Below are 15,000 nucleotides of genomic sequence, written 5' to 3' on the forward strand. Positions count from 1 at the left end.
CTGTTTCTGCAGGTAGAGCGGACGTAGAATACGCACATCAACAGGCTTGGTGCTGGGCTAAAGAAACTTCAGTAGGTATTGGATGGAGCCCGCACACCATAGGTATAAGAAAGACGTTCTTTATTGAAAATTCTGACAACGTTTCGATCTATTTGGGGGCACTCCCTGAGTATAAAAGTACAAACTTTTGTGTATGTTCACATGACCTGATGAAGATCAAATAGATCGAAACGTTGTCAGAATGTTCAATAAAGAACGTCTCTTATACCTATGGTGTGCGGGCTCCATCCAATACCTACTGTTTCTGCAGGTAAACACCACCACACTTCCAGTTTCTGATGACTGCTGGTGTAATAAATAATATTATATGCCATGTAAACACACAGCAATGTTACGAGTGATTGAATCAAACAAATAACGGCTGTATAAACATTACAAATGAATGGAGATGGAGAATTCCCTCTTTAAAGTTGATGTCCCAAAATAACAACAGCTTCACTATTTGAAAGCTACAAGATTCTGAAACTGACAAAGCTACCCACAAGCAACCTGGGAAATGTAGTCCATTGAGAATTATAGATCTATTTAGCTCACAGTGTTGAATCCAGACGGACACCAAATAAGAGAACGCGTATTAGCTTTAATGTTCTGATAAAAACACATCAATAGGACGACACACTGGCTCCATAAGGGATTGAACTCACGACCTCTCTATTACCGTACGTTTGTGTTCCGTAACCGCAGTCCAATCCCCCCCCTCTCCCCCTCTCCCTCTCTCCCAATCTCTCTCTCTCTCTCAGACAGCAGTATTTAAATGTGTTTTCTGTGTGAGAGCTCTGGGCAAATAAGACTGCTGGAATGAATCAGCCATTTAAATTAACTCACACACACACACACACACGTACAGGAGTGCACGCACGCACACACACACACACACACACACACACACACATGCGCACGTACGTGCAAGAGCACACATACACACACTCACAAACAATACAGAGCAGATTTCCTCTGTCCTCTGTGTCTCTGCTCAGAGCTAGAGGCAAATAGATTGGTAGAAAGAGCCAAGCATTTAAATTAACTGACACACACACGCATGCGCACGCACACGCACACGCACACACGCATGCGCACGCACACGCACACAGACCTCCATTACCTGTACCGATGCAGAGCGGCCACACAAAAGGCAAAATCAATAGTCTTCTGCTGCAACACACACACACACACACACACACACACACACACACACACTGCAGAGAAACAGAAACACACATGCATGCGCACACGTTTTCTCTACACACATACTGAATTACACACACACACACACACACACACACACACACACACACACACACACACACAGTCACACACACACACACACACACACACACACACACAAAGGCTCTTACAGGATATTCATTCATTAGAGTGAGTCAATAGGAGACAGAGAGGACACCGAGGTACACTTCACCTTGGTGTGTGTGTGTGTGTGTGTGTGTGTGTGTGTGTGTGTGTGTGTGTGTGTGTGTGTGTGTGTGTGTGTGTGTGTGTGTGTGTGCGGTGGAAAGGGGGCAAAGAAGGACAGCTTGGGAGATGCAGCTTGCCATAATGTAATGTGTTTGTGTGTGCCTGCCCTACATGTGTGCATTTTCACTTGCCAGTAAATGCTGTTTTTGAACAATCACCCCAAAAAGTGAGGGGTTAATTGTCTTGCTCAAGGATACACCGACACCAACACAGGGATGGAATGTCAGAACAGGTCCGCTCCATATATGGAGATCTAAGGGTGGCAGAGGGGAATGTCTTGAGTGTACAGGGTGTGATGAGGGCCCGGCCTTCATTTTCGGGCCTGTTGAGAACTCTAGTTTTCACCGGCTGCCGGGTGCGGCTCCACTAATAACTTTGGGGAGGGCCCGTCTAGAGTTTGAATGGACAGGTATCAGTCAAAAGGCCCGTCTACAGTTTGAATGGACAGGTATCAGTCAAAAGGGAGACATCGAAGAGGAGGGATGGACGGGTGAAGGATCAACATGGAATGTCAGAACAGGTCAGCTCAATATATATATTTGGAGTGGCTGTGGCTCAGGAGGTAGAGCAGGTCGTCCAATGATCCCTGGGTCGGCTCCTCCTGTCCACATGTCGAAGTGTCCTTGGGCAAGACACTGAACCCTACATTGCCTCCAATGAGTCGGTCGGTGCTAGCTTGCCACCATTGGTGTGTGAATGTGGGAAGTGAGGACGCTGGCGTCGACTGTTCGCCGCTTCACCTCCCAATGTATGAATGAATGAACCATTGTAAAGCGCTTTGAGCACTTGGAAAAGCACTATAAAAATGTAATTAATTATTATTATTATTATTATATATATATCAAGTGCCAAATTCCAATATACCCAGGGGGCAAAGCACCCTTTTTTTAGGAAACCTGCATTTGTCATAACATACAAAGTTGTCCACCAGAAATAATATCTATGACCCCATAGGATCACAACCTATATGGACAACTCGGTCAATTTTGTTGCGAAAGTCCAATATGGCCGCCCCCAATATTAGCCCCTATTAGTTATAATGGGGGGTGAATAGGGCACAATTTTAAACTGAGAGATATTTCCACGAAACTTCTCAGGTTGATCAATGATATGAATACGAACATCTTTTGTATTGCAAGTTTCCATGAAATCTAATATGGCCGCCACAATATGGCCGCCACATTATTAGCACCAAAAAATAGGTTTTGGCTCTAACTTCTGAACCAGATAAGCTAGAAATGCAAACTTGGCGTCTATTTCATGGTTTCTGACCATGAGAGACTCAATGGAATACCTATTTTCATTATTGGGTGTGTCTGGACCCTTATTGTGCATATTTACAAGATGGTGGCTACCCGAAATAGTGCTTTACCATGATTTCTACCATGATTGTTGACTGTTTTGGCAAACACAAGCAATATTAATCCATTGGCTAAGATTCATGGCACAGAAGGAACATATTTTCTTGAGCTTGCATATTGTCAAAATGGCTGCAAACATGAACAAGAAAAGACATTACATTTCCTGTCAGATCCTATTACCCAGGGGGGCAAACCACTCCTTTTTTGGATAACCTGCATTTGCCATAACATCAAAGGTTGTCCACCAGAAATATCTATGACCCAATAGAATCACAACCTGTGGACACACCGGTCAATTTCTTTGCTGGAAATCCAATATGGCCACCACAATATTAGCCCCCATTAGCCTATAATGCGGGTGAATAGGGCAACATTTTTAACTGAGGGATATTTCCACAAAACTTCACAGGTTGATCAATGATATGAATACCATATGTTTTTGTATTGGAAGTTTCCATGATATCCAATATGGCCACCACAATACTAGCACCCAGAAAATAGGTTTGGCTCTAAATTCTGAACCAGATGAGCTAGAAATACAAACTCATGGTTTCTAACCACGAAAGATATTATTGTTCTGGGGTGTTTCTTTGCAGAAAGACATCCCTCTGGCTGTATTTTGGTTTTGTTCTACTGTTTGTTGGCATTTCCTCTGTTTATGTTGACAATCATCCCTGGCAGGGACGTGCATCGCCAAGCCGGACATCCCTTCCTTCACTGAGTCTGGATGGTCTCTCAGTGACTGGAATGCAGTCCCCTGTCCATCTACAGAGCCAGCCTGGCCTATGTCAATGAACAAGACAATATCATGTAGCTGTATCAAAGGCTGCCAGAAAATCTGTTCATGTGCCAGGGACTGGAGACAAGATGCAGCAGGAGCTTCACTCCATTCCTGACTGGGAATGTCTCAGATGCATGCATCATTCTGTGTGCTCTTTATGGGCCCAAAACCACTGGCTCAACTCCAGTCCGCTCCTCTGACAAGTGTCCTGCTCATTGACAAGAGTGACATCCTAGCACACTGGGAAGAGCACTTCAGTGAGGTCTTAAACAGAGAGTCCTCAATTTCCGAAGAGGATATTGCCACGATACCCCAGCTGCCAATCAAAGCCCCCCCCACCAGTGCAGAGACAGTGAAAGCACTCCAACAAACCACTTCTGGAAAGGCACCAGGAGGTGCATGTTTACAAGAGGAAAGGGGACAGGGCATACTGCGATAACCATCATGGTATAGCCCTCCTGAGTCCTGAACATCACAGGAAAGATCTTAGCAAGAATCATCCTCAACCGGCTAATCAGCCATGCTGAGAATGTTGTCCCTGGATCCCAATGTGGTTTCCACGGAGGCAGAGGTACCTGTAACATGATCTTTTCCATTTGCCAGCTGCAAGAAAAGTGCAGAGAGCAGAAAGGTCTCTATATGGTGTTTGTCGACCTCACCAAGGCCTTTCACACAGTCAATCGTGAGGGCCTGTGGCAGATCCCTGGCAAGTTTGGCTGTCCAGGGACATTGATCTCTCTCATCGCGTCCTTTCATGACAGGATGCCAGCCAGAGTCCAAGATAATGGTGATGCATCCCCAGTCAGGAATGGAGTGAAGCTCCTGCTGCATCTTGTCTCCAGTCCCTGGCACATGAACAGATTTTCTGGCATAGGCCAGGCTGGCTCTAGATGGACAGGGGACCATCACTGAGAGACCATACATACTCAGTGAAGGGATGTCCGGCTTGGCGATGCACGTCCCTGCCAGGGATGATTGTCAACATAAACAGAGGAAATGCCAACAGAAACAGTAGAACAAAACCAAAATACAGCCAGAGGGATGTCTTTCTGCAAAGAAACACCCAATAACAATAATACTTAATAGAGGGAAATTATGGCTAAAATATTTATATATCTCTCGTGGTTAGAAACCATGAGTTTGTATTTATAGGTCATCTGGTTCAGAATTTAGAGCCAAACCTATTTTCTGGGTGCTAGTATTGTGGTGGCCATATTGGATATCATGCAAACTTCCAATACAAACCATTATGGTATTCATATCATTGATCAACCTGTGAGGTTTCGTGGAAATATCCCTCAGTTAAAAATGTTGCCCTATTCACCTGCATTATAGGCAAATGGGGGCTAATATTGTGGTGGCCATATTGGATTTCCAGCAAAGAAATTGACCGGTGTGTCCATATAGGTTGTGATTCTATTGGGTCATAGATATTTCTGGTGGACAACCTTTGATGTTATGGCATGCAGGTATCCAATGCAGGTATCCAAAAAGGGGTGGTTTGCCCCCCTGGGTAATAGGATCTGACAGGAAATGTAATGTCTCTTTTCTTTTTCATGTTTGCAGCCATTTTGACAATATGCAAGCTCAAGAAAATATGTTCCTTCTGTGCCATGAATCTTAGCCAATGGATTAATATTGCTTGTGTTTGCCAAAACAGTCAACAATCATGGTAGAAATCATGGTAAAGCACTATTTCGGGTAGCCACCATCTTGTAAATATGCACAATAAGGGTCCAGACACACCCAATAATAAAAATAGGTATTCCATTGAGTCTCTCATGGTCAGAAACCATGAAATAGACACCACGTTTGCATTTCTAGCTCATCTGGTTCAGAAGTTAGAGCCAAAACCTATTTTCTTGGTGCTAATATTGTGGCGGCCATATTGGATTTCATGGAAACTTGAAATACAAAAAATGTTCGTATTCATATCATTGATCAACCTGAGAAGTTTCGTGGAAATATCTCTCAGTTTAAAATTGTGCCCTATTCACCCCCCATTATAACTAATAGGGGCTAATATTGGGGGCGGCCATATTGGACTTTCGCAACAAAATTGACCGAGTTGTCCATATAGGTTGTGATCCTATGGGGTCATAGATATTATTTCTGGTGGACAACTTTGTATGTTATGACAAATGCAGGTCAACCCCCTTTGCCCCCTGGGTAATACCCCAAATCTCGGCCACTCGCTCAATCACACTCGGTCACTCCAGCATGGTGATGTTATGGTGTAATTGTTGACCTGCTGAAATATGTGACAATCGTGTAGACAATACCAATGTCACGTCAGTGTCCGAATGTAAATTGAGAGACAGCGAGGTGAAATTACAGACTGAATTATTTCACCTCGCTCTTGCTGGAGAGCCAGATTGTTGCAGTTGTGTGAAGTCCACAAGATGGTCACATATTTCGGCAGGTCACCAATTTCATGCCATGCTGGACAAATCGAGTGTGAGTGAGCGAGTGGCCGAGATTTGAGCTATTTGGAATTTGGCTTAAGTGTTTGAGGTCAGACGTAGAGTTACTGGCCAATACTGATGACATCAGGAATCTCCATCCCTGATGATGTCACGTGATGTCACGAGGCATGACCATATATGGAGACGTGGGGTGACGGACTGACGGACTGACTGACTGACGGGAAATGCACGTTTTCATAGCAAATGCGACCTGTGGTCACAATAAATATACATGTATATGACATCACCAAATTTGCCTATACGAAAGGTGTATGTGTGTGTGTGTGTGTGTGTGTGTGTGTGTGTGTGTGTGTGTGTGTGTGTGTGTGTGTGTTTAATTGTCACAATAGCTGCATGTACAGCATCATTTGACTTGATTTTTCTGTGTTACAACACACACACACACACACACACACACACACACACACACACACACACACACACACACACACACACACACACACACACACACACACACACACAGGCACACACACTCGCTCCAAGCACTGAAACAATTCAGAAATACACAGCCTCTCTCTCACACACACTCGCAAATTCACCGTATGCATTTCTGCTCATTAAAATGCATGTGCTTCTTCAAAGGGCTGACAACAATGATGCCATCTGTTGTGGCGTGTATGCACATACAACACACACACACACACACACACACACACACACACACACACACACACACACACACACACACACACACACACACACACACACACACACAGTCTTACGACAGTTGTACACACACACACACATACAAATACAAATACATGCACACGTTAATGTGCATCTAGAAACATGCAGGGCTACACACACAAAACCCGACACACATCAATATAATATGCAAGCCATTGCATGTATGCACGCACGCGCGCGAACACACACACACACACACACACACACACACACACACACACACACACACACACACACACACACACACACACACACACACACACACACACACACACACACACACACACACACACACACACACACACACACACACGACCAAGGCAACAGATATTTCCGGCAATTTGCTTTAATCTCCACGACCGCTCGTCTGAGCGCGCTCAGTGACTCTATCTCCTTTAACACAGACACACAAAGACACCATTTCAAAGGCAAACGCCACTTTAGATCCACAAGTGTGTGTGTTTGTGTGCGCGCGCGTGCGTGCGTGCGCACGTGTGTGCGTGCGGTGCATGCGTGCGTGCGTGCGTGCGTGCGGTGCGTGCGTGTGTGCGGTGCGTGTGTGCGTGCGTGTCTACTTAAGGCAGAAATTCATCAGAGGAAGGGAGAAGGCAGCATGTGGGAGAGAACACCATGCTATCATCATTCTGCTTTAAGCACACAGCCTGTCAGCTTGGAAAGCAATGAAACAACAACGTGGCAATGTGAAATAACCAAACACAGGAAAAAGGTGTAAATTACGCCAATTACTAGGATTAAACCTCTAAAGTAGCAGTCGTAGTAGTAGGTAATAACATTGTGTTATACTTGTTGAGAGGTCTAATTAAAAATCCCCAGCAGCCCCTTCTGTTTGACTTAGAAGCTGGTTCATTCAATTAGCGTAAATTAAGAGCCAAGGCCGATTCTACAAATGCCTTCTAAACCTTCTAAAGTTCTTTCAACATTTTTTTTAATATGCAGCACAAATATAACGGCCCATGACGTCATGTTTAAACAATCAAGACAAGAGGCGATCCTGAATTAAATCGAATCAACCACGCTGTGGTTCGCAAGTCATATGTTTCGGTTAAATAAATATGCAAGAGCTGAAGAGACGTGGAGACTTTATTGCGACCACAGGTCGCATTTACTATGAAAACGTGCACTTCCCGTCAGTCAGTCAGTGTATCACCCAAAATCCCCATACATGGGAAAGCCCCCATATATGGTGCCCACTGTGCCCAGGTCTCGTGACATCACTATGACATTTGATGTCATAGTAAATGCGATCTGCTGTCGCAATTAAGCCCATATATGGAGATCCCTGATGTCATCAATATTGGCCGGCAACTCAACATCTGACCTCAAACCTGGAGTGACAGAGCTTTCTCAGTTGCAGTCCCCTCCCATAAGAACAACATCTGACCTCAACCCTGGAGTGACAGAGCTTTCTCAGTTGCAGTCCCCTCCCATAAGAACATCACATCAAAGCAAAGCCACCAGCAAACCCACAGATTCAGACTTCATGCTCCCATTCTGACCTTTAGTTTTAGGTTTTATTTTCCAATGCTTCTTTTTAAGTTGTTTAACTAGTTTTCTCTTAATTAGGTTTTGCTGTAAAGCGACTTATGGGTACAGAGAAAAGCATTAAATAATTAATGTATTATTATTATTGCGACCACAGGTCGCATTTACTATGAAATCAAATCGTGCATTTCCCGTCAGTCAGTCAGTCAGTCAGTCAGTCAGTCAGTCAGTCAGTCAGTCAGTCAGTCAGTTGTTTTGGTTGGTCACCCCTCGTGACATGATGTGACATCATCAGGGATCTCCATGATCCCTGATGTCATCAATATTAAGCCCATATATGGGAATGCCCATATATGGGCATCTGACCTTAAACCTCAACAACATAGAGTTCTCAACACACCCGGAAATTAGGCCCAGCTCTAACTGGGCCCTCATCAAACCCTGTACACTGCCCCGCTGCCACCCTTAGATCTCCATATGGAGCTGACCTGTTCTGACATTCCATATGTCGATCTGACCACATCAAACCCTGTACACTCAAGACAGGCTCCATATACAGTATGGCCAGTACAGAATTAATTCCATATATTGAACTGACCGCCGTAGTCTGCTGTCACCCAGGTGGATGCGTGCACACGACCTCGCCCTTGGTCACTTCTCACCCTCAGGCGTCTTATAGGCCCAAACATGCCCCCAAAATTACACAAGCATGTATTCATTCATAATCAAATATGAATAAAGACTGTATCTAAGCCTTAACTAATAAGCCCAAAAATTAAGCCTCCTCTGTGCTGTACTCAGTACTAGGCAAACAGTATACTAATAGTAGTAGTAGTAGTAGTAGTAGTAGTAGTAGTAGTAGTAGTAGTAGTAGTAGTAGTAGTAGTAGTAGTAGTAGTAGTAGTAGTCATAGCAGTACTGTAGTGGTCATGCTTTTGTAGTAGTAATTGTAGCACAAGCTGCAGAAATAATTGCAGTGTACTAGTAGGACTGGTAATGGTAACAACAGGCTCTATGCACATACACCATTTTGGAAATAACTCTTCCGACTTCCTTCACAGGTGTTACTGATGATACTAATTAAGGCACTGTTCCATTTAGTGTACAAACTTTTTAAATTTCAACAACCCCCATAACTCTCAGAGTTACATTTGGAACCCACTCTAGGACACTTTGAGACCCACTGGTGCAGCGGAGTGTTTCCAGTGAGCCAACATGCACAACAGCAGCACCCTGACTCTGTTTGACCAGAGTGGAACAGAGCCTTTATTAGTATCATCGGTAACACCTGTGAAGGAAGTCGAAAGAGGCCCGGAAGTAGGAAGAGTTATTTCCAAAATGACATAATATGTGCATAGAGCCATCCATCCATCCATGTGTTTTTTGGAAGTGCTATTGTACACAAATGTAAAAAAGAAAAACCACCGACCGAGAGAACAACAACCGGTCAAGACACCACACACAGCATTTTGTCATCCAGTTACGGATATTAGGCTCTTCAAAATAAGGGTTGCGTGTGATAAAACTAAAACCTTGCCAATGCGCGATAGATAGATGAATTAATCCTGGCGGGCAGACGGTTAAGTAAGGTGCTGGAGTCACACTCCGCACACTCAGATCTGTGCACAATCAATGTATTTATTTGAAAGCTCGGTCTATATGGTCTATACGTCTATATACGTATATGTTCATCAAGTGATGAACATATATTCTGTCCTATGTCACTTTTTGATTATGCCTGAAGAAGGTCAATATCGACCGAAAGCTTGCAAATAAATACATTTATTGTGCACAGATCTGAGTGTGCGGAGCTTCCCATTATTTTTTTGGAAGTGCTATTGTGCCATTCTTTATAACCAACTATAATCAATCAACCCACCCACCAGAAAACGTCCCCCACACGGCCCTCCTCTAGAGCCTACCTTTGACCGAGGTGTTGGGCGGGGGTCCGTCTCTGCAGACGGTCCAAGGGGGGTCTCCCTGGGTGGTGAAGTCCCTCATCTTCAGGTAGCTGATGGTCAGCCTGATGATGGAGGCCTTGTCCAGCTGGCTGGTGATGGCTCCCGGGAGGGGCAGCATCTTGGCCAGCTCGTAGAACTCAAAGTTCTCCTTGCCCCGGCGTGAGCGCGCCGCGTCCCGAGACTTCTCCTTCCGAAGGGCCTGGAGCCTGGAGAGCAGGAGAGAGGAGGAGGTGTTAAAGAGATATAGAAGGGCCTGGAGCCTGGAGAGCAGGAGAGAGGAGGAGGTGTTAAAGAGATATAGAAGGGCCTGGAGCCTGGAGAGCAGGAGAGAGGAGGAGGTGTTAAAGAGATATAGGGCCTGGATATAAGGGCCTGGAGCCTGGAGAGCAGGAGAGAGGAGGAGGTGTTAAAGAGATATAGTTCACCCTCCCAAGCGAAGGGCCTGGAGCCTGGAGAGCAGGAGAGAGGAGGAGGTGTTAAAGAGATATAGTTCACCCTCCCAAGCGAAGGGCCTGGAGCCTGGAGAGCAGGAGAGAGGAGGAGGTGTTAAAGAGATATAGTTCACCCTCCCAAGCGAAGGGCCTGGAGCCTGGAGAGCAGGAGAGAGGAGGAGGTGTTAAAGAGAAGGGCCTGGAGCCTGGAGAGCAGGAGAGAGGAGGAGGTGTTAAAGAGATATAGGGCCTGGAGCCTGGAGAGCAGGAGAGAGGAGGAGGTGTTAAAGAGATATAGTTCACCCTCCCAAAAAAAAGAAATCTACACTACACTACACTACACTACACTACACTACACTACACTACACTACACTACACTACACTAGCTCTAGACTGTCTTGGCTTATTTAGGCATCCCTCATCAAAAGGTATAGCTCTAGACGGTTATGCTTGACTTAGGCATGTGAGTTCCTTTTGTTTATATTACCTTATTTTTGGACCCCTTCCTTGCAAGAAGAAAAATAAATCTGCATTATTGCAATCTTTGGTTGTCAATTCTGTACACCTAGCTCTCATCAATACAGACGAATGTTTTACATTCACTCTTTTACACTCATTTACCATGCTGCTTAGCAACATTTAGGGAACACAATAAAGAGTGCGGAGCCAGTACAGACACGTTTAACTGCATTCAATGTGTTGCAATAAATGGTTAAATCTACTTATGACGTCTAGTCTCTCTCTCTCTCTCTCTCTCTCTCACTCTCTCTCTCTCTCTCTCTCTCTCGCTCTCGTGTGTAACAGTGTATTGTAACTTTTCTGTGCAGCTCCTCATCATGTGCTGTCAATATGAATTATCTTGGCAATAAATCAACCGACTAAACCTCTCTGGGCTGCACGCACGCACGCACGCAGGCACGCACGCAGGCACGCAGGCACGCACGCACGCAGGCACGCACGCACGCACGCACGCACGCACGCACACACACACACACACGCGCGTGCGCACATTCATGCAGATCTACACACAGTAAGCATGAACATAGAAATGCATACACACTGGCAAAGGTGCACGTGTGAAAATTATGCACAGATAATAATAAACACAAACTCACACCCATGCACACACACACACAAGTGGACAGGCGATTAATTTTTTTCTTGCGAAAACAATACAACAAAATGTGTTGGAGCGGAGAGAGATTGAGAGAGGAGAGGAGTTGTTTATCCCTCGAGGTGAAAAATGGATGTCACCAAGAAAATCACTTTCTTATTGTTGTTTGTCATTTCCTTATCAAGGAAAAAATAATGAATGGAGAGAAGACTATAGGAGTTGAGAGGAGAGGAGATGAGGGGAGGAGAGGAGATGAGGGGAGAGGAGAGGAGAGATTGACAGGATGTCTATGGAGGATATCAAACCTGTGACCTTTCCATTACAAGACACCTGCCAGACACTTCTTTTTTCTCTCTCCCTCTCCTCTGCCTTGCCCCCCCACGCCCCCCCCCCTCTCTCTCTCTATCTCTCTCTCTCTCCTGTATCAGACAGCTGTGTAACATATCGTTTGTATGTGTTCATGCGTGTTCTCTTATGTCAGCACCAATTACTGTTAGGCTGCCTGTGTGGCCATGAAACACACACACACACGCACGCACGCACGCACGCACGCACGCACGCACGCACGCACGCACGCACGCACGCACGCACGCACGCACGCATGTCTCTCTACCATATACTGTACATGAAGTACAACAGCTCTTTGATGGTCGGCTAACCCTGCTAAACACACACACACGTGCACACACACACACACACACACACACACACACACACACACACACACACACACACACACACACACACACACACACACACACACACACACACACACACACACACACACACACACACCTATTCAAACCGTGTTCACTTTGGCAGATGACTTGGAAAGTATTACACTCAAAACATACCTGTATATCATAATGCTGTGTGTGTGTGTGTGTGTGTGCGTGCGTGCGTGTGTGCGTGCGTGCGCCGTGGGTGAGTGTGTGCGTGTCTGTGTGATGGTTTGTATGACCTTGACTCATAGAGACATATTTATCATGTAGCGGGTGAGTAGGTTGATGCAACACTTGTTTTGTGGCTTGTCACGTGTGTGCGTGCGTGCGTGCGTGCGTGCGTGCGTGCGTGCGTGCGTGCGCGCGTGCGTGCGTGCGTGCGTGCGTGCGTGCGTGCGTGCGTGCGTGCGCGCGTGCGTGCGTGCGTGCGTGCGTGCCTGCCCATATAAACATCAAGTGACACCCATGTCGTAAAGTTCATCTGGGTGGTTTGATGGTTCTTTAAAGAGCGTGTCACTGGGAGCTGGCCTGTGTCTGTTTATAGTGAGTGCATGTGTAGATGTCCATGAGAGAAAGCATAGGTGTGCATGCATGTGCATACGTGTGTGTGTGTGTGTGTGTGTGTGTGTGTGTGTGTGTGTGTGTGTGTGTGTGTGTGTGTGTGTGTGTGTGTGTGTGTCTGTGCGCGTGCATGCATGCATGCGTGTACGAGAGAGAGAGAGAGTGAATGTGTGTGTCATAAAGTTCAGCAGGGTGGGCTGATCGCTTTTTAAAGAGCTTGTCACAGAAGGGAGAATACACGTGCGCGCCTGTGTGTGTGTGTGTGTGTGTGTGTGTGTGTGTATGTGTGTGTGTATGTGTGTGTGTGTGTGTGTGTGTGTGTGCTCTATGCGGGTCTCCTCGCTGATGGCTTGTTTTACGACCCTACAGTGAGCAGAGAGGATTCTGGGAAGGTGAGTGGGCGTGTTGGGTTTCACTTCCAGGTCAACAAGAGGTCACTCAGAGGTCACCCTCATGTATCCTCACTTTCACGCACAAACCTCCAGCGGTGGAAAAGGTACTCACATTTTTTTACTTTTATAAAAATATGAATTCATCAATGCAGAAATACTAATAAAAGTACTAAAAATAAGTAAAAGTACAGTATTCAAAATGTGCTTGAGTAAAAGTAGCCTACAAACATGTTGGTATATCAAGGACTTATTATGCAGAATGTCAAGGGTTCAATTGTATACAAATCTTTTGAAAGTCTCAGATCTACAAGCTCGAAAATGTGCTATTTTCAAATGGCCGAAATGTACAGTATACATAGGGCTGAAGCGGTTAATGCATGTTTTGTAATAAAAAGATCAAATAAGTAAATGAGTTAAATCACAATCACAACAATAATTGGCCATGTGCTGCAGCGTGCACGTTTGCAAAAAGAAGCTCCGTAAGGACAAACAGGCAAAGAAAGAAATCATTATTATACTGTATGCGTGCGTGCGTGCGTGCGTGCGTGCGTGCGTGCGTGCGTGCGTGCGTGCGTGCGTGCGTGCGTGCGCGATATAGGCATGTGGTCTCATATGTGCAGCTCCAGAGCTCCAGACAGTCAGAGTCATGAATCCATTTCTAATCCATTATCTGTGTCTCATGCAGCAGAACTGTAGCGTGTCTACCAATATCAATACAGCTTAGGAACACAAGGAGCGCACGCACGCACGCATGCACGCACATAGAACTCAAATTCTTAGCGCCTCTGAACATCTGAGATATATTCTCTGGTTTATTGCAGTGTGTTTCATTTGGATGGACCAGCCAAATGAAATGGACAGCAAATAGAGTCTGTCTGTCTGTCTGTCTGTCTGTCTGTCTGTCTGTCTGTCTGTCTGTCTGTCTGTCTGTCACACCATATGGTTGACATAAAAAAGTTCTGTTTTCTGTTATTGTGGGGAGGTCTTTTGCAGGAAATGGCAGACCGACAAGCGATCTGTACGGATGCTGGGGTTTAAGTGGTTAATCCCTCAATACTTGGGTTAAACCTAGCTCTGGTCCATAGCCTGATGCACTTTGCTGCCGTTGCATTTAGGCGATGGGACTGTTCTCTTCCTGCCGTCGCATGGAATGCAGACCAGCCTCTCCTCTGTAGTGAAAATATAAGAACGTTTTACCTACTCACCAATACAAAGGCGGCTTGTGTAATTCGCCTAAAAACAATCCCTTTCTGGCCAAAAAGTACATTTTATACGTGTGGTGGGGGTCTCAGAGTTCGTCCACTAAGGAAAGTATAGGCTTTCAAATTACACAAGCCGCTTTTGTATTGGTGAGTAGGTAAAACGTTCTTATATTTTCACTACAGAGGAGAGGCTGGTCTGCATTCCATGCGACAGCAGGAAGAGAACAGTCCCATAGCCTAAATGCAACGGCAGCAAAGTGCATCAC

At 45.4% G+C, this 15,000-nt stretch overlaps 1 protein-coding gene across 1 annotated transcript in view; it reads right to left on the reverse strand.

The window, feature by feature from the left end:
* Positions 1-15,000, reverse strand: part of npas3 (neuronal PAS domain protein 3) — a gene marked incomplete at its 5' end in the record, with an annotated part of 405,035 nt that overhangs the window by 218,651 nt on the left and 171,384 nt on the right. The window contains one exon of the mRNA XM_079529070.1: positions 10,274-10,518. Within this exon, the coding sequence (XP_079385196.1) occupies positions 10,274-10,518 (245 nt within the window). The remainder of the gene's footprint in view (positions 1-10,273; positions 10,519-15,000) is intronic.

Source organism: Electrona antarctica (genome assembly GCF_951216825.1).
Source record: "Electrona antarctica genome assembly, chromosome: 18".
NCBI classification, from domain to species: Eukaryota; Metazoa; Chordata; class Actinopteri; order Myctophiformes; family Myctophidae; genus Electrona; species Electrona antarctica.